This window comes from Lasioglossum baleicum, chromosome 1 (assembly GCF_051020765.1).
Source record: "Lasioglossum baleicum chromosome 1, iyLasBale1, whole genome shotgun sequence".
NCBI classification, from domain to species: Eukaryota; Metazoa; Arthropoda; class Insecta; order Hymenoptera; family Halictidae; genus Lasioglossum; species Lasioglossum baleicum.
The window spans coordinates 323,146-340,291 of record NC_134929.1 but is presented as its reverse complement, the minus strand read 5'-3'; the positions used below and the strand labels follow the sequence as shown (position 1 = coordinate 340,291).

Genomic DNA, 17,146 nt, shown 5'->3' with positions numbered 1-17,146 from the left:
GCTGACAAAATGTGCCATAAGATTGACTATATTCAGTTTTTCGCTATCTAGCATAGTTCCTGAGATATCCGAGCTCAAATTTCAGTGATTGTGCTGAAGAATTAGCTAGTCAAATAAGGCAAAACACGTGGGGCAAAAATTTCTTTTTCACAATTAGAGAACTTTGAGCGCGGATATCTCGGAAACTATGCGAAATAGCGAAAAACTGAATAGAATCAATCTTGTGGCACATTTTGTTAGCTTTAATTTTCTATAGAATGGTCTTATCGCTAGGACGCATAGTTTCCGAGATATAAGCGGAAAACCGAAAAAGGGGACCTTCTACATGCCCCCTGCACCCCGCTCACTTCCTAGGAGTGGGGACTTTTAGTATGTTTACCTCCTAACTAGTCCAAACAAAGACCCAAAGTTAAAAATCCTTCCATTTCCCTGTATAACTTTTCGTTGACTGGACTAATTGGTGATGTCTTATTGGTGATTATTACGTTTACTGGAGGCAGCTCCGATGACCTTGACCTTGACATATTGTTAGACACGATCAATGGTATTTCGGTATACTCGGTGTCGCGAATACCCCCCTTGACGTCTCGCCGCTGACGCGATAATTAGACACCTCGAAGCGAGCTCCCGTGTATGTTTATGGTGAGGGCATCTATCGATGTCTGTAAATAGACCCCCCTGCCAGTTCAAAAATTCGATTCCGTTGTAACCTCCTCTGCGAGAACATACGCGAATTCTAAAAGTCTTATTGTTAGCGCACCTAATAAAACCGACCGGTATCGTCTCTTCTTTGAGACACCGCGGTTTATACCAATCTCTCCTCTGCGAGAGTAAAATAGTCTCCCCTGCGATATAACTTATCAAATAAAGACAAGTGGTGAAACCGTCACATATAACAATAAAGACTTAGTTCGGCGAGTTACAGTGTCATACACCTCATTCCTGAGCGTTCCCTCGATCCACTTTCCGCACGCGATTCCTGCACTTTTTTTAGTTCGCGGACCCTCTGATCACGACAGGGTCGGTGCAACACATATGTTGTCAAGGGCAACATTCTGAACAACTTTTGTCATTGCATCTACCCGGTGCTCGGTCTTAATTTTCGAGATATTTGCGAAAAACTATTGCCAATACTGTGTATTGAATTTTCTGTATTCTCGCACGCTCCGTGGCAACGCAACGTAAGCCTGTTCCGGGGCGGTATCTGTTTATTTTTTGTTTGTAAACACGTTGTGGGGATGAGAGAGAAAACAGAACAGAAGTCATGAAAACAAATACAAAATGCTAAAAAAATCATGCAATTTAACCGATGTCCTAGTCAAAGCATTAGTGATCAAAACTTCAAACGGCAATATCTCGAAAGTGAAAATTTGTGACATGCGGCATTTTTCCTGACAACCACAGACATAGTATCTAGCAAACTATAGCTTGGCAGGAAAAAAAACTGTAGTCGATTGGTCCCTTCGTTAAATATAGTTATTCTGATTTTAACCGAATGTGATTTTAAGTGACTATATATTTACCCGAACCTATTTGAATATTATTATGGGTAAGGACACCCTATACTGTTCAGTTCAAAGAAACATGAAACTTCCCAAACAATTTCTACTGGAAACTTTGTTGCAAATTACAGTATAAGAGGAAGAAGCACTGTTACTCTGAGAAGAGTTCTCTAAATGAAAAGATCTTGTCCCATTTCACAGAACAAAAGAAACATTCTTAAAGCCTCGAGTATGATTCTGTGATGAATGTGTTCTTCAGCCTTGAACCTAAATTATCCAGAATGGACTGCATGTAGAATGAGTCATCTAAAGGTGGGATTTCCTAGGCGCGTCACGACATATACACATATATATATAATCTTTTGTCTCACAGATTGAGAATAAATAAACCAAATTAGTTTCTCTGTAAATAAGACTTTTTTTTATTATAACCGGTATTACTATAATATTTACAGCGTATATACAAAATTTACAAGTTACCTGTAAATAAGAGAAATGACAATTAAGGTTTATTATTCGTCTCTCCTTCACAGTTCTGCTTCCGTCAACTATTTTGTTTATAAGAATTAATCTTGGCACGTGCTCTTACTTATGAATCTTCTATCTCTCTCTCTTTCACTGGCTAACTGTCGATCCATTTAAATCATCGACGAGACATCTAGCAGGTGTGCTTGGTATGCTCCGCGCGCGCAAAATTTTAAAGAGTATGTTCTCTTATATATATATATATATATATATACATATATTAATAACACAAATGTCAATAGAAACACTTAATAAACTATACACATAATAAACACTTGAAAAAAAAACAAAACTGAAACTGTAAGATTTAAACTGTAACTTTAAAGCGAACTTAAACTGTAGAAAACGTAAACAACTAAAACAAAAGTATAAATATGTAAAAGTTCTCTCAATATGGATCACTCCCAAGTAGCCACGTACGTCCCTAAAACGTACGGTTCACGTCCAAAAGTCCTACGTCCATTCTGCGTACGTTTTAGGGACGTACGTGGCTACTTGTGGCTACTTGGGCTGTGATCTCTCCAAAGATTTTGTTTCAACTAAATGCAGACAAAACGGTGGACCTTACTCGAAACCTTATCTGCAGCATAGCACAACATCTCGCGTCTCGATAATCTAAACAGTTCGCTAGAAGAGTCTCTTAATTGTTAACTATGATTCAATAACAGATATACTTACCCAAAAACAGTGATACTCACTAAGAAAAACTAAGAAACTCTTAGTCCAGTTACTTATATTATTACCGTTCATTATATTTTGAACAATAAAATTAATAGATTACTTATATTGTTGTTAAAAATTACATACTTGTTTTAGTTAGGTATGAACTGTTAATGCAATTGGAAAAATATTCATATTTGGATGGTATTTAAGTACTATATGTGAGTTGCTATGCGTCAGGTGGCACGTCACGATAACTTTAAACAATCATAATTTCCACGGTCGGATCGGGTCGGATACGATTTTTGTTGGGATATGTAGAGGAAGGTCTAATGAAAATGATCTGATTTATCCGATTAGGTCCAGTTAGGTCCATCAAAAGATATACCTTGCAAATTCTAAGAAAGTATATAAATTTTATTCATTTAATTAAATATTAATTTTTTAATACATTGCGAGCAACCATCCTCAACTAACAGCGTTAATTGTTACCGCAAAGGACTGTTTTTCATTTACACAAAAGACTCAGAATAAATATTAAATAGGGTAATCAAGACACCTCGATGAAAAGAAGCAATTTTTGGCTAAAAAATACTGCATCCCAAATGTCCATCTTTGTGAATTTATATTAACTACAGTTTTTGTGAACGAACATTATTTTTTTCGGCTTCGATGTTTATGGGCATTTAGGGAGCAATACAAATTTATTAGAAATCGATACGAGAAGGTCGACTCTTTCGTCAAATGTCACTAAATTTCTCGATCCAGCCCACTGTGCCACGCAACGCTGCGTTTTGCGATCCATACTCCCCCTTCATCGTAACTTCTTGCTATGCGTTTGGACGCACACTTCCTTCTTTTTCACTTAAGAGACTTGAGAGAGAAAAGAAAGAAAGACGAAAGAGACACTAGGTATAACTAACTTGGTAATTGTTTCTAACAATAAAACATTTATTAATGTTGATAAATATATATAATATATTAATTCAGAAATATATAATAAAGAATACGTAATATTTGAACATCAGATTGCATTTTACATGTACCAAAAATTCATATAAAATGATTGGGTGAAGGCAAGAGTATAATACATATTATACATATATTGTCTGTCAAAGCAGATCATTTGACTCTGATCTGCTTTTTTTTAATTGAACATTTACTTTGGCATAGTAAATTTTTTTGTAGAAATTCAAATGTTTTATTTTTGTTAAATGTATGCATGTATATCTTACCGCGTATTTTGTACGGTGTACCAGGTATCACAGAAAGGCGGTTCGCATCCCTTAACTACGAACTAACACTCGAGCTCGTGGGTAAACCACCGGAAACAAGCACACACCCAAACCCTGTACTGGTTATCACAAGTTTAGCACTCCTGTCTGCTAATTCAACCGCGTACAAACTCACATAAACTAAGAAAAATAAGAAAACATTTCATAGAAATATACGAAGACATTTTAACACGTACCCAACACAAATGTGCAATAAAGTAATCTATACCCAGATAGCACAAAGACGTCTTAAAGACGTCAGTTGTCGAATGTCCTACGAACGTCTTCCGAACGCCCTCCGAACGTCCTCTGAACGGCTTATGTGTTACAAAACTGCATGTCTTGGAGACGTCTTAAGGACGTCCATTAGACGTCAAAAAGACTTCTTTTAGACGACTGTTAGACGTCATTCTCAGACGCCTAAAATCTTCAAATTTAAGAAAAAGTTATAAAAAAATTATATACATATATATAATATATATCCCCTGTATATATGTCGGGGATAAGGAATTTTCTCTTGAATTTCTTCAGCCATGGTCTTTATCCCACGAAGTATGTTAAACAACTTTTACACTCCGATAGTTCGGCAAATGCCACACACCAAAAATGTTAAAGTACTAATAATTTACCACTGTCGGTATGGAAGAATGATTTTGGTAACGGCCACCAGATGATAGATAGTCGCTGGTAGTTGCCTATGAGAGTCGAACCGAGATGGTCGAAAATGTATAGAGAGAGTTTGAAAAACGTGGTATTGTGCGCAGTTCAGGTTAAGGGTATTGCACGAGATTAAATACAAATATATGATAGTTCTACATCAGGAAATATAGTTGAGAATTGATTATTGAAGAATTGCCCACCAAATAGAACAGTTTATTATAACAGGTTATGGGCCCAGGTTAGCCGATTAAACTGGATTATACAAATTTTGAGGTTAAGTAGAACACGTGTAGAACGGGACAAAATGTGGAGCACAAACTCAAAACTAAAGAACACATTCAACGTAGAAGCGTTGAACGGTAAGAACTATCACACATGGAAGTTCAGAGTACAGACAATTATGGCCGAGCAAGGTGTGGACAATATGATAAAAATTGCATTTGATCCTGTAGCATATACGGTTCGAAAGGAAAGAGAGGATGCCCAGAAACAGGATTGCAAATGTAAATCCACCACCGTACAATGCATCGATGATAATCAAATCGAAATTGTAAGAGGAAAAGAAACCGCATATGAAATGTGGGAGGCGTTAAAAGAGATGTACGAAAAGAAGGGTCTGCCTGGACAGCTGTACCTAAAGAGGAAATTAATGTCGCTAAAGATGAGCGAAGAAGGAGATTTAGATGAATTCCTGAACAAATTCGACGATTTGGTATGCCAATTAAGAACCAGCGGAGTAGAAATTAAAAAGGAGGATCTTATATGTAACCTACTGATGGCATTGCCAAGGTCATTTGACGCAGTAGTCTCAATATTATTATAGAAAACACACAGGCTGAAGAAATAACCCTAGAAGCAGTGAAGGCAAAACTCAGAAGTGAAGTAGAGAAGAAAAAACTAGGTAAAGGAAGAAGTGATGGAGAAAACGACAAACCTGCAGCATTCACGATACATAAAACGGTAACGTGCTATGGATGTAGAGGACCAGGCCACTATGCCAAAGACTGTAGAAAACCAAGAGACGCTAGAAGGCAACATGGATATAGTAACCAGAGACCGTGGGTCAGAAGAATTCAACGTGGAGGCAGCAGCGCAAGAGGAAATGGATATGGATACAGAGGCGAGCAGAGGTTCAACAATAGTTGGACTACACAGAGACAACAGGGCTTGCATTTCATGCAGAGAGGCGACTAGTTGAGGAGAGGCAACTTCGTTGAGAACAGTGATCAAGAAAAGAGTGACAAAAGTGTATGTTTTATGAGCAGTTATGAACGCAGTGAGAAATATGAAAGTGACGCGTACATTATATTCTACATGGACTCAGGCTGTACAGATCATTTAGTTAATAAGAAAGAGTACTTTAAGGACTTAATGATGTTAAAACGACCAATTAGAATAGCCATTGCGAAAAATAATAATTTCATAGAAGCGGTAGGCATAGGAAACATGGAAGTGATAAGTTGCGTAAACGGGGAAGAGATAAATTGTAAAATAAAAAATGTATTCTACGTACCCATTCTTAGAAGGAATCTCTTGTCGGTAAAGAAACTAGAAATGTCAGGGCTCAAGGTAGTATTTGAAAATGGAAAAGTAAAACTGTTTAACAATGGGAATTTGACAGGAATGGGCAATAGAAATAACCTGCATGAGATCAAATTTGTAATCCCGAAAAATGAGTGCATGAATGTAGAAAATGAAAATGACTCGGTAATCATGTGGCATAGAAGGTATGACCACATAGGGTACAACAATTTAGAGAAATTAGTGAACACGAAAATGGTAGATGGCTTAGATGAAATAAAATTAAGTAGAGTTGAGTTCTGTGAGGCATGTATAGCAGGAAAAATGACTAGATTAAAATTCGGACAGAGAAGTAAAAGTACAAGGCTATTGGAAATAATCCATTCGGACGTATGTGGACCGATATCTCCAGCTACACATGACGATAACAGATATTTCGTAACGTTTATAGACGATTATTCAAATTTCATTCATGTTTATACAATTAAAAGCAAAGCTGAAGTATATAGGTGTTTCAGAGAGTTCTCAAAAATGGCACAATGTAAATTAGGACAGAAAATAGCGATGTTAAGGTGTGACAACGGCGGGGAATATGTTTCAACTGAATTCAAAGCCTATTGTAAGGAAAACGGTACTGCAATAGACTATACTGTACCATATACGCCACAACAAAACGGTAAGGCAGAGAGATACAATAGGAGCTTGACAGATATACGACGTATATGAGTTAACGAAAATGTGTGAGATGAAAGATAAAGGTGAAATTAAAAATTGTCTTGGCTTAAAGATAGAGATAGATAGAGATGAGGGCATATTGAAATTAAGTCAAACGCGTTATATCTTAAGTATGTTGAAAAGATTTAATTTTGAAGATGCGAAAATGCGTGCGTTGCCAATCGATCAAAAATTAAGAATATCTATGACACAACAAAGTGACAATGTAAAAGATAAGCCAGTAAAAGAGCTGATTGGGTGTCTGATGTATCTCATGTTGGGGTCGAGACCCGATATTAGCTTTGCAGTGAACTATTTGAGCAGATGTCAAGACAAAGCAAATACTGAAACTTGGTTATATTTAAAGGGAGTACTAAGGTATCTAAGGGGTTCAACAACTTTGAAGTTAATATACAATAGAGACCATACTGAGACACCATTGATGAGTTACGTAGATTCTGACTGGGGTGGATGTCAGGATATTAATTCTCACACAATAACGTGTTGGTGTAAATTACTTTAAACATAACATTTATTATGAGATATGAAGTTATATATAATAATTACAAAGTATACAACTGCTTAACAAACATTTCACCATCTCGTGGTCTTTCTCTTTGTACTTCTACGCTCATCGCTTTCCGTCGCGAACACCACCTCTGGTCGGATGTTCCAACATTCCCCCTCGAATTAAACGCAAATTTTTTTTATACTAAGTTTGCTTAATTCGCTCTTTTAGCCAAACTGGGGATTAACCAAAAAACTTTCCTTAATCTAATACACACAAATATTTTTTCTTAACTTTACAAACTTAATTTTAGTCAGTACTTTAGTCATCACATCAGCTAAATTATATCTTGTTTCTGCGTATTGCACTTCTATAATTTTTTTCCGTACTATATCTTTAATATCGATATGTTTCCCTCGTTTTGAATTCTCGTACGACTTTACCATACTGATTGACCCTTGATTATCCACATACATTACTGCCTTTCCTTGAATGTTGAAATTTGAGAGAATTCCTTTTAAGTTAATTACATCTTGTGCTGTAGATGCAGCAGCTATATATTCTGCCTCCGCAGTAGATAATTCTACGCAGCCCTGCTTGTTGGAGTGCCATGAAACTGGATTATCTGCAAAAAATATGATTAAGCCACTTACGCTTTTTCTGTCTGTTCTATCACCTGCCCAATCTGCATCTGAATATCCCTTGATATTGAAGTTATCCGATTTCTTATACATTAACTTCATTGTTTTTGTTCCATTTATGTATCTCAAAATTCTTTTCGCTGCTTTCCACGTCTGTTCAGTTGGTTTATCTAGTACTCTACTTAAATACGATACAGAAAACATTAAATCTGGCCTCGATGTAATAGACAGATACATTATACTTCCTATAATTTCACGGTATGGGACATTGATTCCCTCTAGCTTTGTATCTATTTGAAAGTTTCCTTCCATTGGAGTTGCTGCTTGTTTAGAATCTATCATTCCAAATTTTGTCAAAATTTTCTGGATCAACTGAGTTTGACTTATTGATAGCGTATCCTTACTCCTTGATATTTCCATTCCTAGGAAATTTTTTATTTCTCCCATGTCTCTCGCATTGAATTCATGTCTCAACGCTTCCAATACTTTACCGTAGTTTCCATTTAACAATATGTCATCAACATATATCAACATCCAACAGTCTTCTTTATAGTAAAGACAAAAATCATATTGAGACCGTTTAAACCCTGCGTCTTCTGCAAATTGGTCAAACCTATCATTCCAGCATTTCAGAGATTCTTTCAACCCATATAAAGCTCTTTTCAACTTTAAAGCTTTAAACTCTCCGTATTGTACACCATTTGGAATCTTTATATATACCTCGGACTCAATTTTGCCATTCAAGAAAGCCGTAGGTATATCTATTTGTCTGATACTCAAATTTTCTTGTACTGCTTTAGATAGCATTATTCTTATTGTAGCCATTCTTGCTACTGGGGCGTATATGGCTTTGTATTCGTCTTGTTGTAACTGAAACTGAAACTTTCGCTACTAATCTAGCCTTTTTCCGTCCTCCATCTTTGATTGTAAATACCCATCTAGTATCTATAGCTATCTTCCCTTTTGGTAATATTGTTTTTTCCCAAGTCTTTTGTTTTTCGAGTGCTTTTATTTCATCAGATATTGCTTCTCTCCATTCTTGATCTAATATAGCTTGTTTGAAAGTTTTTGGACTATCACATTCTGTCAATAGGCAGTACGCTGAGTACATCTCATAGTCTGCCTGCCACTGGGGTTTTTTGATTTTTCTTTTTGATGTCACCCCTTCTTGCTCTCTATTATTATTCGCATCTTCTTCATCTTCTTCATTCCTGTTATTATTTCCATCTTCTTCATTTTCTTTTTGTTCTTCATTTTCTTTTTGTTCTTCATTTACATGTTCTGGGCATGTGTTTTTGATCACTTCATCGTTTTCTACTTGCGTGATCCACTTGCTTGGATTATTTGAATCCGGTCCAGTTTGTTTCGTATCTGTGTAGTCAGTCTTATTTTCGTCGAAAATTACATCTCTAGAAATTGAGATTTTGTCCTCTTCAGGATCCCACAGCCTATATCCACTTCCGCTATATCCGACCATATCCATTTGTTTGGCTCTCGGATCCAATTTATTAAGTCGCGGTATGTTAACTTTCCATGCTGTGCTTCCAAATATTTTTAATTTAGATATGTCTCATTTTTTCCATACCAAATTTCTGCTGGTGCAGCATTTGAAATTGCTGAAGTTGGACATCTGTTCAGTTCGTACGCAGAGCACCTAATTGCCTCTCCCCATAAGTGTTTTGGCAAATTTGTTTCAATAAACTTCGTCCTTGTTTTATCCATCAACGTTCTATTCATCCTTTCTGACTTGCCATTCTGTTGAGGAGTATATGGGCTCTGGTATATTGAATATGTATACCTTTAGATCTGGCATAAAATTTGAAAGATCTTGTTATAAATTCTCCGCCATTATCCACTCTAATATTTTTAGTTTCCACTCCATGCTGCGATTTTATTTCTCTTATATAATTTTTCAGGTTCTCTGCTTCATTTTTGTTTTTGAGCAAATACACCATAGTGAAGTGGGAGTAGTCATATACGATTACCTGAAAATATCTATGTTCTCCTGTAGTACATGGTTTTATTGCTCCAGATATATCTGAGTGTATCAATTCTCCTATTTGTTTTGTTTATTTCTTGTACTCCTTGAATGAAGGCCAAGATGCTTTACCTTCAATACATACCTTGCATTTCTCTTCACTGATTGGTAGACCTAAAATTTTCATACTTCGTTTATTCAAGTGGCCTAGTCTTCTATGCCACAGTTCAGGTTTCTCTATTTTAATTGTTTCCAGACTATTTATGATCTCTTTTTGTGTAACTATCAATCTTAAAACATACAAGTTACCTTCCTTTTTACTAAAAAAACTTAAAATTGTTACCAAAAATTTCAACACCTGTTTTGTTGAATGTTATCTTATGATTATTTTGTACTAATTTTCTTACTGACAATAGATTATGATTTAATCCTTCTACAATTAGTGCTTTTAATTTAATTCTTCTATCATCGAGTGTCGCTTTGAGTTCACCCATCTTTGTTGCTTCCATACATTCTCCATTTGCTATATGGATATATATTGTGACGTGGCAAGATTGCCTACGTCACTCTAACCTCTCTAACGGAAGACCGGGCCACCCTCTAGTCAAGCATCGCGATAAGGGCCGCTGCGAGCGCTCTCCCTGGGCACGAGTGAGACCCAAAAAGGCACATTCTAATATTTTGAATGTCGCGCCAAATTGCGCCACGAAAGTTTACAGGACCATATCCGGGTCCCAGGCGGGATCCGGAATTCTACTTTCAACGCAATGGCAACGAATCCTCGAGGGTAAGCACCTCGAGGAAGGCAAAAGACAGGATCCCGAAAGAAGACAACGAAAGATCGTCAAGGCCCAGGACTGTCAATCTGGAGGCGCCGACGAGGGCATCCGGTGCAGAGACGATCAACTACTCTACCCTGTCGTCGCCTCGTCCGGGAAGAAGCTGCACCGCAACCGGATTGGCTGACGCCGATCGTCTCCTCGGGAAGCGGCCAATCGGAAGACAGCGCTGCCGGCTACGCCGTGAGACGCCGGAAGCCGAACGCCGTCGCCTAGGATTCGTCAACGCGAAATTTCGTATTAGCGATAGGCCGAGACGTTGCGCGAAGAAGGTAGAATAAGAAAGTGGGGGACGCTCCGCTTCCGCGTACCCGAACTACCGCGTGAACAATCACTGCGTCTTTGGAATCATTAGCGACAAGTCATCCCTTTGAACGATTGCTAATCATTTTTGTATTTTGCGCCTGCTGACACCGGGGGAAATAATTAGAGGTTTGCTGCCGGTCATCTGCTGCCGAATTACCAGTGGTAAGCGCCGATCAGGCTTTCGATAATAATTATTTCTGAACTTTGTGTTGGCTCGGGTAGCGCGGCGAGGTTAAGTATTCGTGTCGCGAGAGTTAACGGCAAACGAGGCGGACGATATTTGGGTGACACTATTGGTGTCAAATCACGAATCCTTCGTATTGTGAAGGATATCGTTGTCGCAGTACGAATCCGGTCGGATAGCGGGGGGCCGCGTGGCCGCCTTATGGCGGTTGTACGACGCCGATCTAAACGCGAAGTCGCGGATTCGGGATAGTTAACCTGCACTCGTTCCATGGTGTGAAGCCGTCGCGTGTTCGATTCGCGTTCGTGAATTCTATTCGATCGACGCAAGTCCGAGAGAAATCGCGAATTTCATCTGAGTTCGGTCGGAAAACGGCCTTCGAGGCCTTCCGCGTCGCGAAGTTCTTATCGCTGCCGAACTCTTCGCGAAATAATAAATTACGAGAGAAACTGCGCGTGCGATTTCCATCTGTCGTGATATTACGCGCCGGCTACTTCTGTAATTGCTGCCGAGCTCGTCGGCAGCTCACCAACCTCGTTTAATAAACGAATTGTTAGCCGAAACTTTGTTCATTCCTTGTGTGAGACCTTCCCGCCGCACAGTGTGTCGTCCAATGGAAAAAAGTCCGAAAATCAAAGTGTAAGATCGGCAAATTTATATATCCTAAAATGTTCGTAACAAAACGTAGTTTCTAAAACTACCTTAAATGTTAACTGAATAAATCAATTTGTTATTAAAATTGAGGCTGCAACTTCACTGTCAAATTCCGCGCATTTTTTAAAAGATGCGTCCCTCGCAAGCTATTTGGTTTTTTAATTTGATTTTTACAGGGTGTGTTTAGCATTATTAGACCTTCAATCTCCCAAAAAATTTTTTTTAAATTATCGCAATTTGTCCTAATTTTTTTATGTTTAACATTTATCAACTTTGATTAGAGTTTTAAAAAAAGTACATCAAAGTACACCCGTGAATTTTTTTACAGTAATTGGTGGCATATTAAACTTTAATTTCGCATTGGTTTAAATCAGCTCACATTAGCTCAAGCGGAGAAAATAATAAAAAACCATATTAAGACGCTCGCGCACGGCGGCTTTCTGCGTAGTCTTCCGAAGAAATTTGTTGCAATTATTTTTAGACGCATGCCATTTGATAAGTACTTACATATGTGTTCAATTTTATTCTTATAAATTATATATTTAGTTTTAAAATTGTTTAAATATTTACAATCTTTCAATTCAGTATTAAAGAAAGTACCAAAAGGTTCCTTTGAGATTTCGTATTATATTAATTTAAAGCACATCAGACTTGATATGGCGGTCGACCTTAAGTGCATAAATATACACAAATGTTAAAAATAGTAGAAATTTATGTTGACGTTGAGACGCGTGCGTTCGCCGTCCACGCTTTTAACATAGTCTATCGAGTTCCCATCTGCTGGAATTTCCGCCACCGGCCTCGTCACCCCCGCTATGGGCCCAGCGCACTTCGGGCTCATTAGATCAATTTTCCAATTCGGTGGAAAATTAATACTCGACCTTTATTTTGTATTCGCGCCATCATCTGTGTAACAATGCGTGATCTATCGGACTGATCGTTCTTTGTTTATACGATGATTCCGTTCGCCTCGCGTTCTTTTCTTTTCTCGATTATTCTGTATTCTACTCTACACGCGGAAGCATGTAATTTTGTACTTCGAATAAAGTGTTAAAAAGTGTAATAAAGTCTATCGAAGATCCTAATATATCGAAGATCCTAATAATCCTAACAGACAGGAGTGGGGACCAAAGACGACAAGGGCGAAAAAACAGCTCGCCGAAACAGATACTGATTTTTTTCTCAGCAATCTTTCGAGTCAGTTTTTATTATATTATATTGAGATTAATTTGGCGGGCAATCCATTATCGTGATACGCGGTCGCGATACGTACAAATATTATTTATAAAATTTATAATCCAAGCGTATAGTTATAAGAAAACATGAGTTCTCTATCAATAAATGGTAAGTGTTATTGTGAAATTAAAGAAAGACCGTGAATTAGTAATTGTGTATTATGCTATGTGTTTATTCCTATTTATTAATTTCTTCTTTTCTTTTTTTAATTTTTTAGACCAATGTCACTCTATTACATATCGGCAATGTTTTGACGTATGGAGACGTTCTACAAATAAAATGGTTGCCCTAGCGACATTTATTCAAACAAGTTTAAATTTGGCTGATGCACCAGGCAGTATTAAAAAACATCTTAGTGAATTGTCAAAATTGATGCATTGTAGATTTAAACAAAGATTCAACGCTTGCTCTAAAATATATTCAAGAATAAATGTGCGTTACGGAACATGGCTTAATTCAAAAATCATTCTAGATAAATTTATTATAGACCATTTGAACATAATAGAAGCCGGACCAAGTAGGGAGAGATCATCAACAATGGGAAGGCCAATAAAGCCTTTTGAACACTGCGGAAACAAATCAAAAAAACTAAAAGTACAAGATTTACTAGAAACTCGATCCGTTGAGGAATTGACTTATGCCACCAAATTACTAAATAAAATAGAAAACTCGAGCACACATACAAGCTTTTCGTTGGTGGAAAGTTTAGCTGTATGCTCAAACTTAAAACTATCAATAAGGCGGTACCAAAATTTACGCGAGACAATGAACTCCAAATATCCTCAATCGTTTCCGTCTTATTACAAGTTAAAAAAATGTAAAACATCTCTGTTGCCAGACATGAGTAAATATAAAATAACTGAGACATCTGCGGAAATAAATATGCAGGAATTATTACACAGAACCGCATCTTCAATTATTGATTTGATGGAAGATGTCAAAGTTACTAATATCACATTATTAATTAAGTGTGGTTTTGATGGCACCTCGGGGCTCAGTCAATATAAGCAAACATTTTCAGAAGATTCTGCAAATGATGAATATATGTTTGTGAGTGCGATTGTACCAATCCACATAACTGACAACGAAACAAACAATATTATTTGGATGAATGAATCTTGCGCGTCAACATCACTATGCAGACCACTAAAACTTTTGTTTGCAAAGGAATGTAAAGAATTAGTGCAGAACGAATATACTAATTTACAGCAAGATATTTCAACTTTATGTCCCAGCAATATTAACAAGAACAATATGAATATAACTGTGTATTACGATGTAAAATTCACTATGATAGATGGAAGCATTTGCAATGTCCTATCAGGAACAAAATCCGCACAAGTTTGTTACATCTGCGGTGCTACACCAAAAGAAATGAATACGCATGCAATTTTTACTAAAAAACCAGATGAGACGATGTATTCTTATGGGCTTTCGACACTTCATCTATGGATAAGATGTTTTGAAAACATGCTGCACATAGCGTATAGGTTGCCATTTAAGACGTGGCAAGTAAGAAATGAAAGCCACAAAATTATTTTTGCAGAAACAAAAAAAAATATTCAAGACAAATTTAGAACCTTAACGGGTTTAATAATTGATAGGCCAAAAGTAGGTTTCGGAACGACTAATGATGGCAATACGGCTCGCAGGTTTTTTAAAAATCCATTATTAACTTCGACAATAACTGGACTTGACTGTGAACTAATAAAGAAATTAGGTATTATTCTGAGAGTTATATCATGCGGAGAAAATATAAATATTATTAAATTCCAAGAAATAATTGAAGAAGCTAGAGAATTATATTTAAAACATTATAATTGGTATGTGATGCCGGTAACTACGCATAAATTATTTTTCCATGCAGTCGAAATTATTAAAAATACAAATGTTCCTATTGGAAAATTATCCGAAGAAGCTCTAGAGGCTCAACATAAAAATATAAAATACTTTCGGGAACATAATACCCGCAAGACATCAAGAGAAAATTCAAATAAAGACCTATTAAATCGTCTTCTACTGGAGTCGGATCCAATTATTGCCCATTATAAAAAAAAACATACGAAAAAAGAAAAAAAGGATTTCGCAGATATAAGAGACTATTTATTATTAAATGAAACATCCTACTTATCAGATTCCAACCCAGACACTTGTTCTGATGATAGTGAAGCTGAAGTAGTATAGTATGTACACATATTATTTAATAATATATTTAATATCTATGTTAATTGATTAATTAAATAATTTATTCATTTTATTTATCATATTTCTAGGTAAAATAAAGGAATTCTCTTAAGGATTCCTAAGTTTTAATTCCTCCTTGTGAAGATTTAAATAAGTAATGTATACAGTATTGTACTTTTTTTTTTTAATTTTCGTTAAAATTGTAAACTACTTTTTATGCAGTACAAAAACATGAGAAACAAGGTTATCGCAATTAAAAAAAAATTAAAATTATATATATAATTAAAAAAAAAATTTTTTTTATATACCAATCGATTCGTCTTTGCATTTTATTTCAAAAAGTATTAAGGTACTTTACTCGAAAATTGCATAGTTTAAGAGTTATGACTTTTTTCCCGAATTCCCATATACTCGACACACTGTGCGCCGTGGGGAATGCCTCGTGTTCTCCCGGCGTAGAACCCTGTACCATTCGTGAGCTATTCGGGATTCGTGTCCGCGTCGTAGGCTTGCGAGTTGAACGTAATCTTGGATTCGAAGTACTAGATTATTTCGCGTGACACTTCCGAGTGTCTGGCGCCCGAAGATTCGTGTTAATTGCGGAAAATCTCGTGAGCCTGCGGACGTGTTTTGTCCCGGGAGGACCACGTATCGTACGGCCGAGCATGGCCCGGCCTTCGGCTTATAAAATCCCGGTGTCGCAAACCTTCGAACTAATATCTTTTCGAAAATTAGAAAAGCGACGTGACAATATTTTGTTTTCTAATAATTCTACATTCTGCATATACTTTTCCAAATTTGGCTTCACCAAGTGTTCAGTAGCTCCTGAATCTAAAATAAACTCTCCAAGGTTACTCTTATTATATCTAACATCACTTTTTAAAGCTACAAAACTGATCTCTTCATTATCGGTTCTACTAGTTACATTTGTCATTCTGGGTTTATACCCTCTTCCCCGAGTGAATCCATGACCTCGGTGTGATCGTCTAACGTAATTTGTTCTTTCCTTCATTTTACATTCTCCTATTTTGTGACCAATCTTACCACATTTGTAACATGCAAATGGAAATGCTTTAAATGTTACCTCTTCGCAATTCTCATTTCCATTCATATTCTTACTCTTCATTTTTAACTCTTCATCTAATAATCTTGCTTTTACAAAGTCTACAGTCATCTCTTTGCTGTTCATTGTTTCGATTGCAGTTATCACAGCATTGTACTTTTCGTGCATTGTCAATAACAAATGACATATTTTGTCCGACTGATGCACTTTCGAGTCAAGATTTTCCATTTCTCTTATTACTGTATCAAATCCTAAGAAAAAATCTTCTAGTTTTTCGTTGTGACCGCATTTCAGTGATAATAACTTCCTTTTTAAGTGTAATTTAGAAAACGTACTCTTCCTCTCAAACATGTTTTTAACTTCCCAATTTTATAGGGAAGTTATTGTAATGACCCCGAAAATCGAAAATCGATTTTTTAGCAGATCTTCACGTTTCATGGTCATTGCAGTCATTTTAGACTATTTTCAGCAAAATGTTCGTATGTGTGTGTGTGTGTGTGTGCGCGCGCGCGTGTGTATGTCCGTTTGTATGTAATCAAATTTTTCGTTAACGTTTTCAGAAAAAGTAACAACGAGATCAGGATGATGAATGATGCAATCGATGTGCCCCGCTGTAACTTAGAGCTGATTAGATTTTGGTCCATTTTGGTCAAGTAGTTTTTTAGTTTTTTTAATTTTTTCGAAAGAAGTTCATTCA

At 36.7% G+C, this 17,146-nt stretch overlaps 1 protein-coding gene across 1 annotated transcript; it reads right to left on the bottom strand.

The window, feature by feature from the left end:
* Positions 1-7,630: 7,630 nt before the first annotated feature.
* Ir87a (Ionotropic receptor 87a) lies at positions 7,631-16,677 on the bottom strand. Its single transcript, XM_076445049.1, has 5 exons — positions 16,175-16,677; positions 10,129-10,303; positions 9,591-9,781; positions 8,940-9,546; positions 7,631-8,875 (listed from the first exon to the last, which is right to left on the bottom strand). The coding sequence occupies exons 1-5, from the start codon at positions 16,675-16,677 to the stop codon at positions 7,631-7,633; spliced, it is 2,721 nt and encodes a 906-aa protein (XP_076301164.1).
* Between the last annotated feature and the right edge of the window lie 469 nt (positions 16,678-17,146).

Bases quoted from the DNA above. Each gene is read 5' to 3' on its own strand.
- Ir87a (XM_076445049.1), bottom strand. From the start codon at position 16,677: ATGGAAAATCTTGACTCGAAAGTGCATCAGTCGGACAAAATATGTCAT. The intron at 10,304-16,174 runs GTATATGCAGAA...AAGTTTTTTTAG, and splicing joins GTGAAGCCAAATTTGGAAAA to TAAAAAGGAAGGTAACTTGT. The intron at 8,876-8,939 runs GTATTTACAATC...TTTCAGTTTCAG, and splicing joins TAGCTATAGATACTAGATGG to TTACAACAAGACGAATACAA.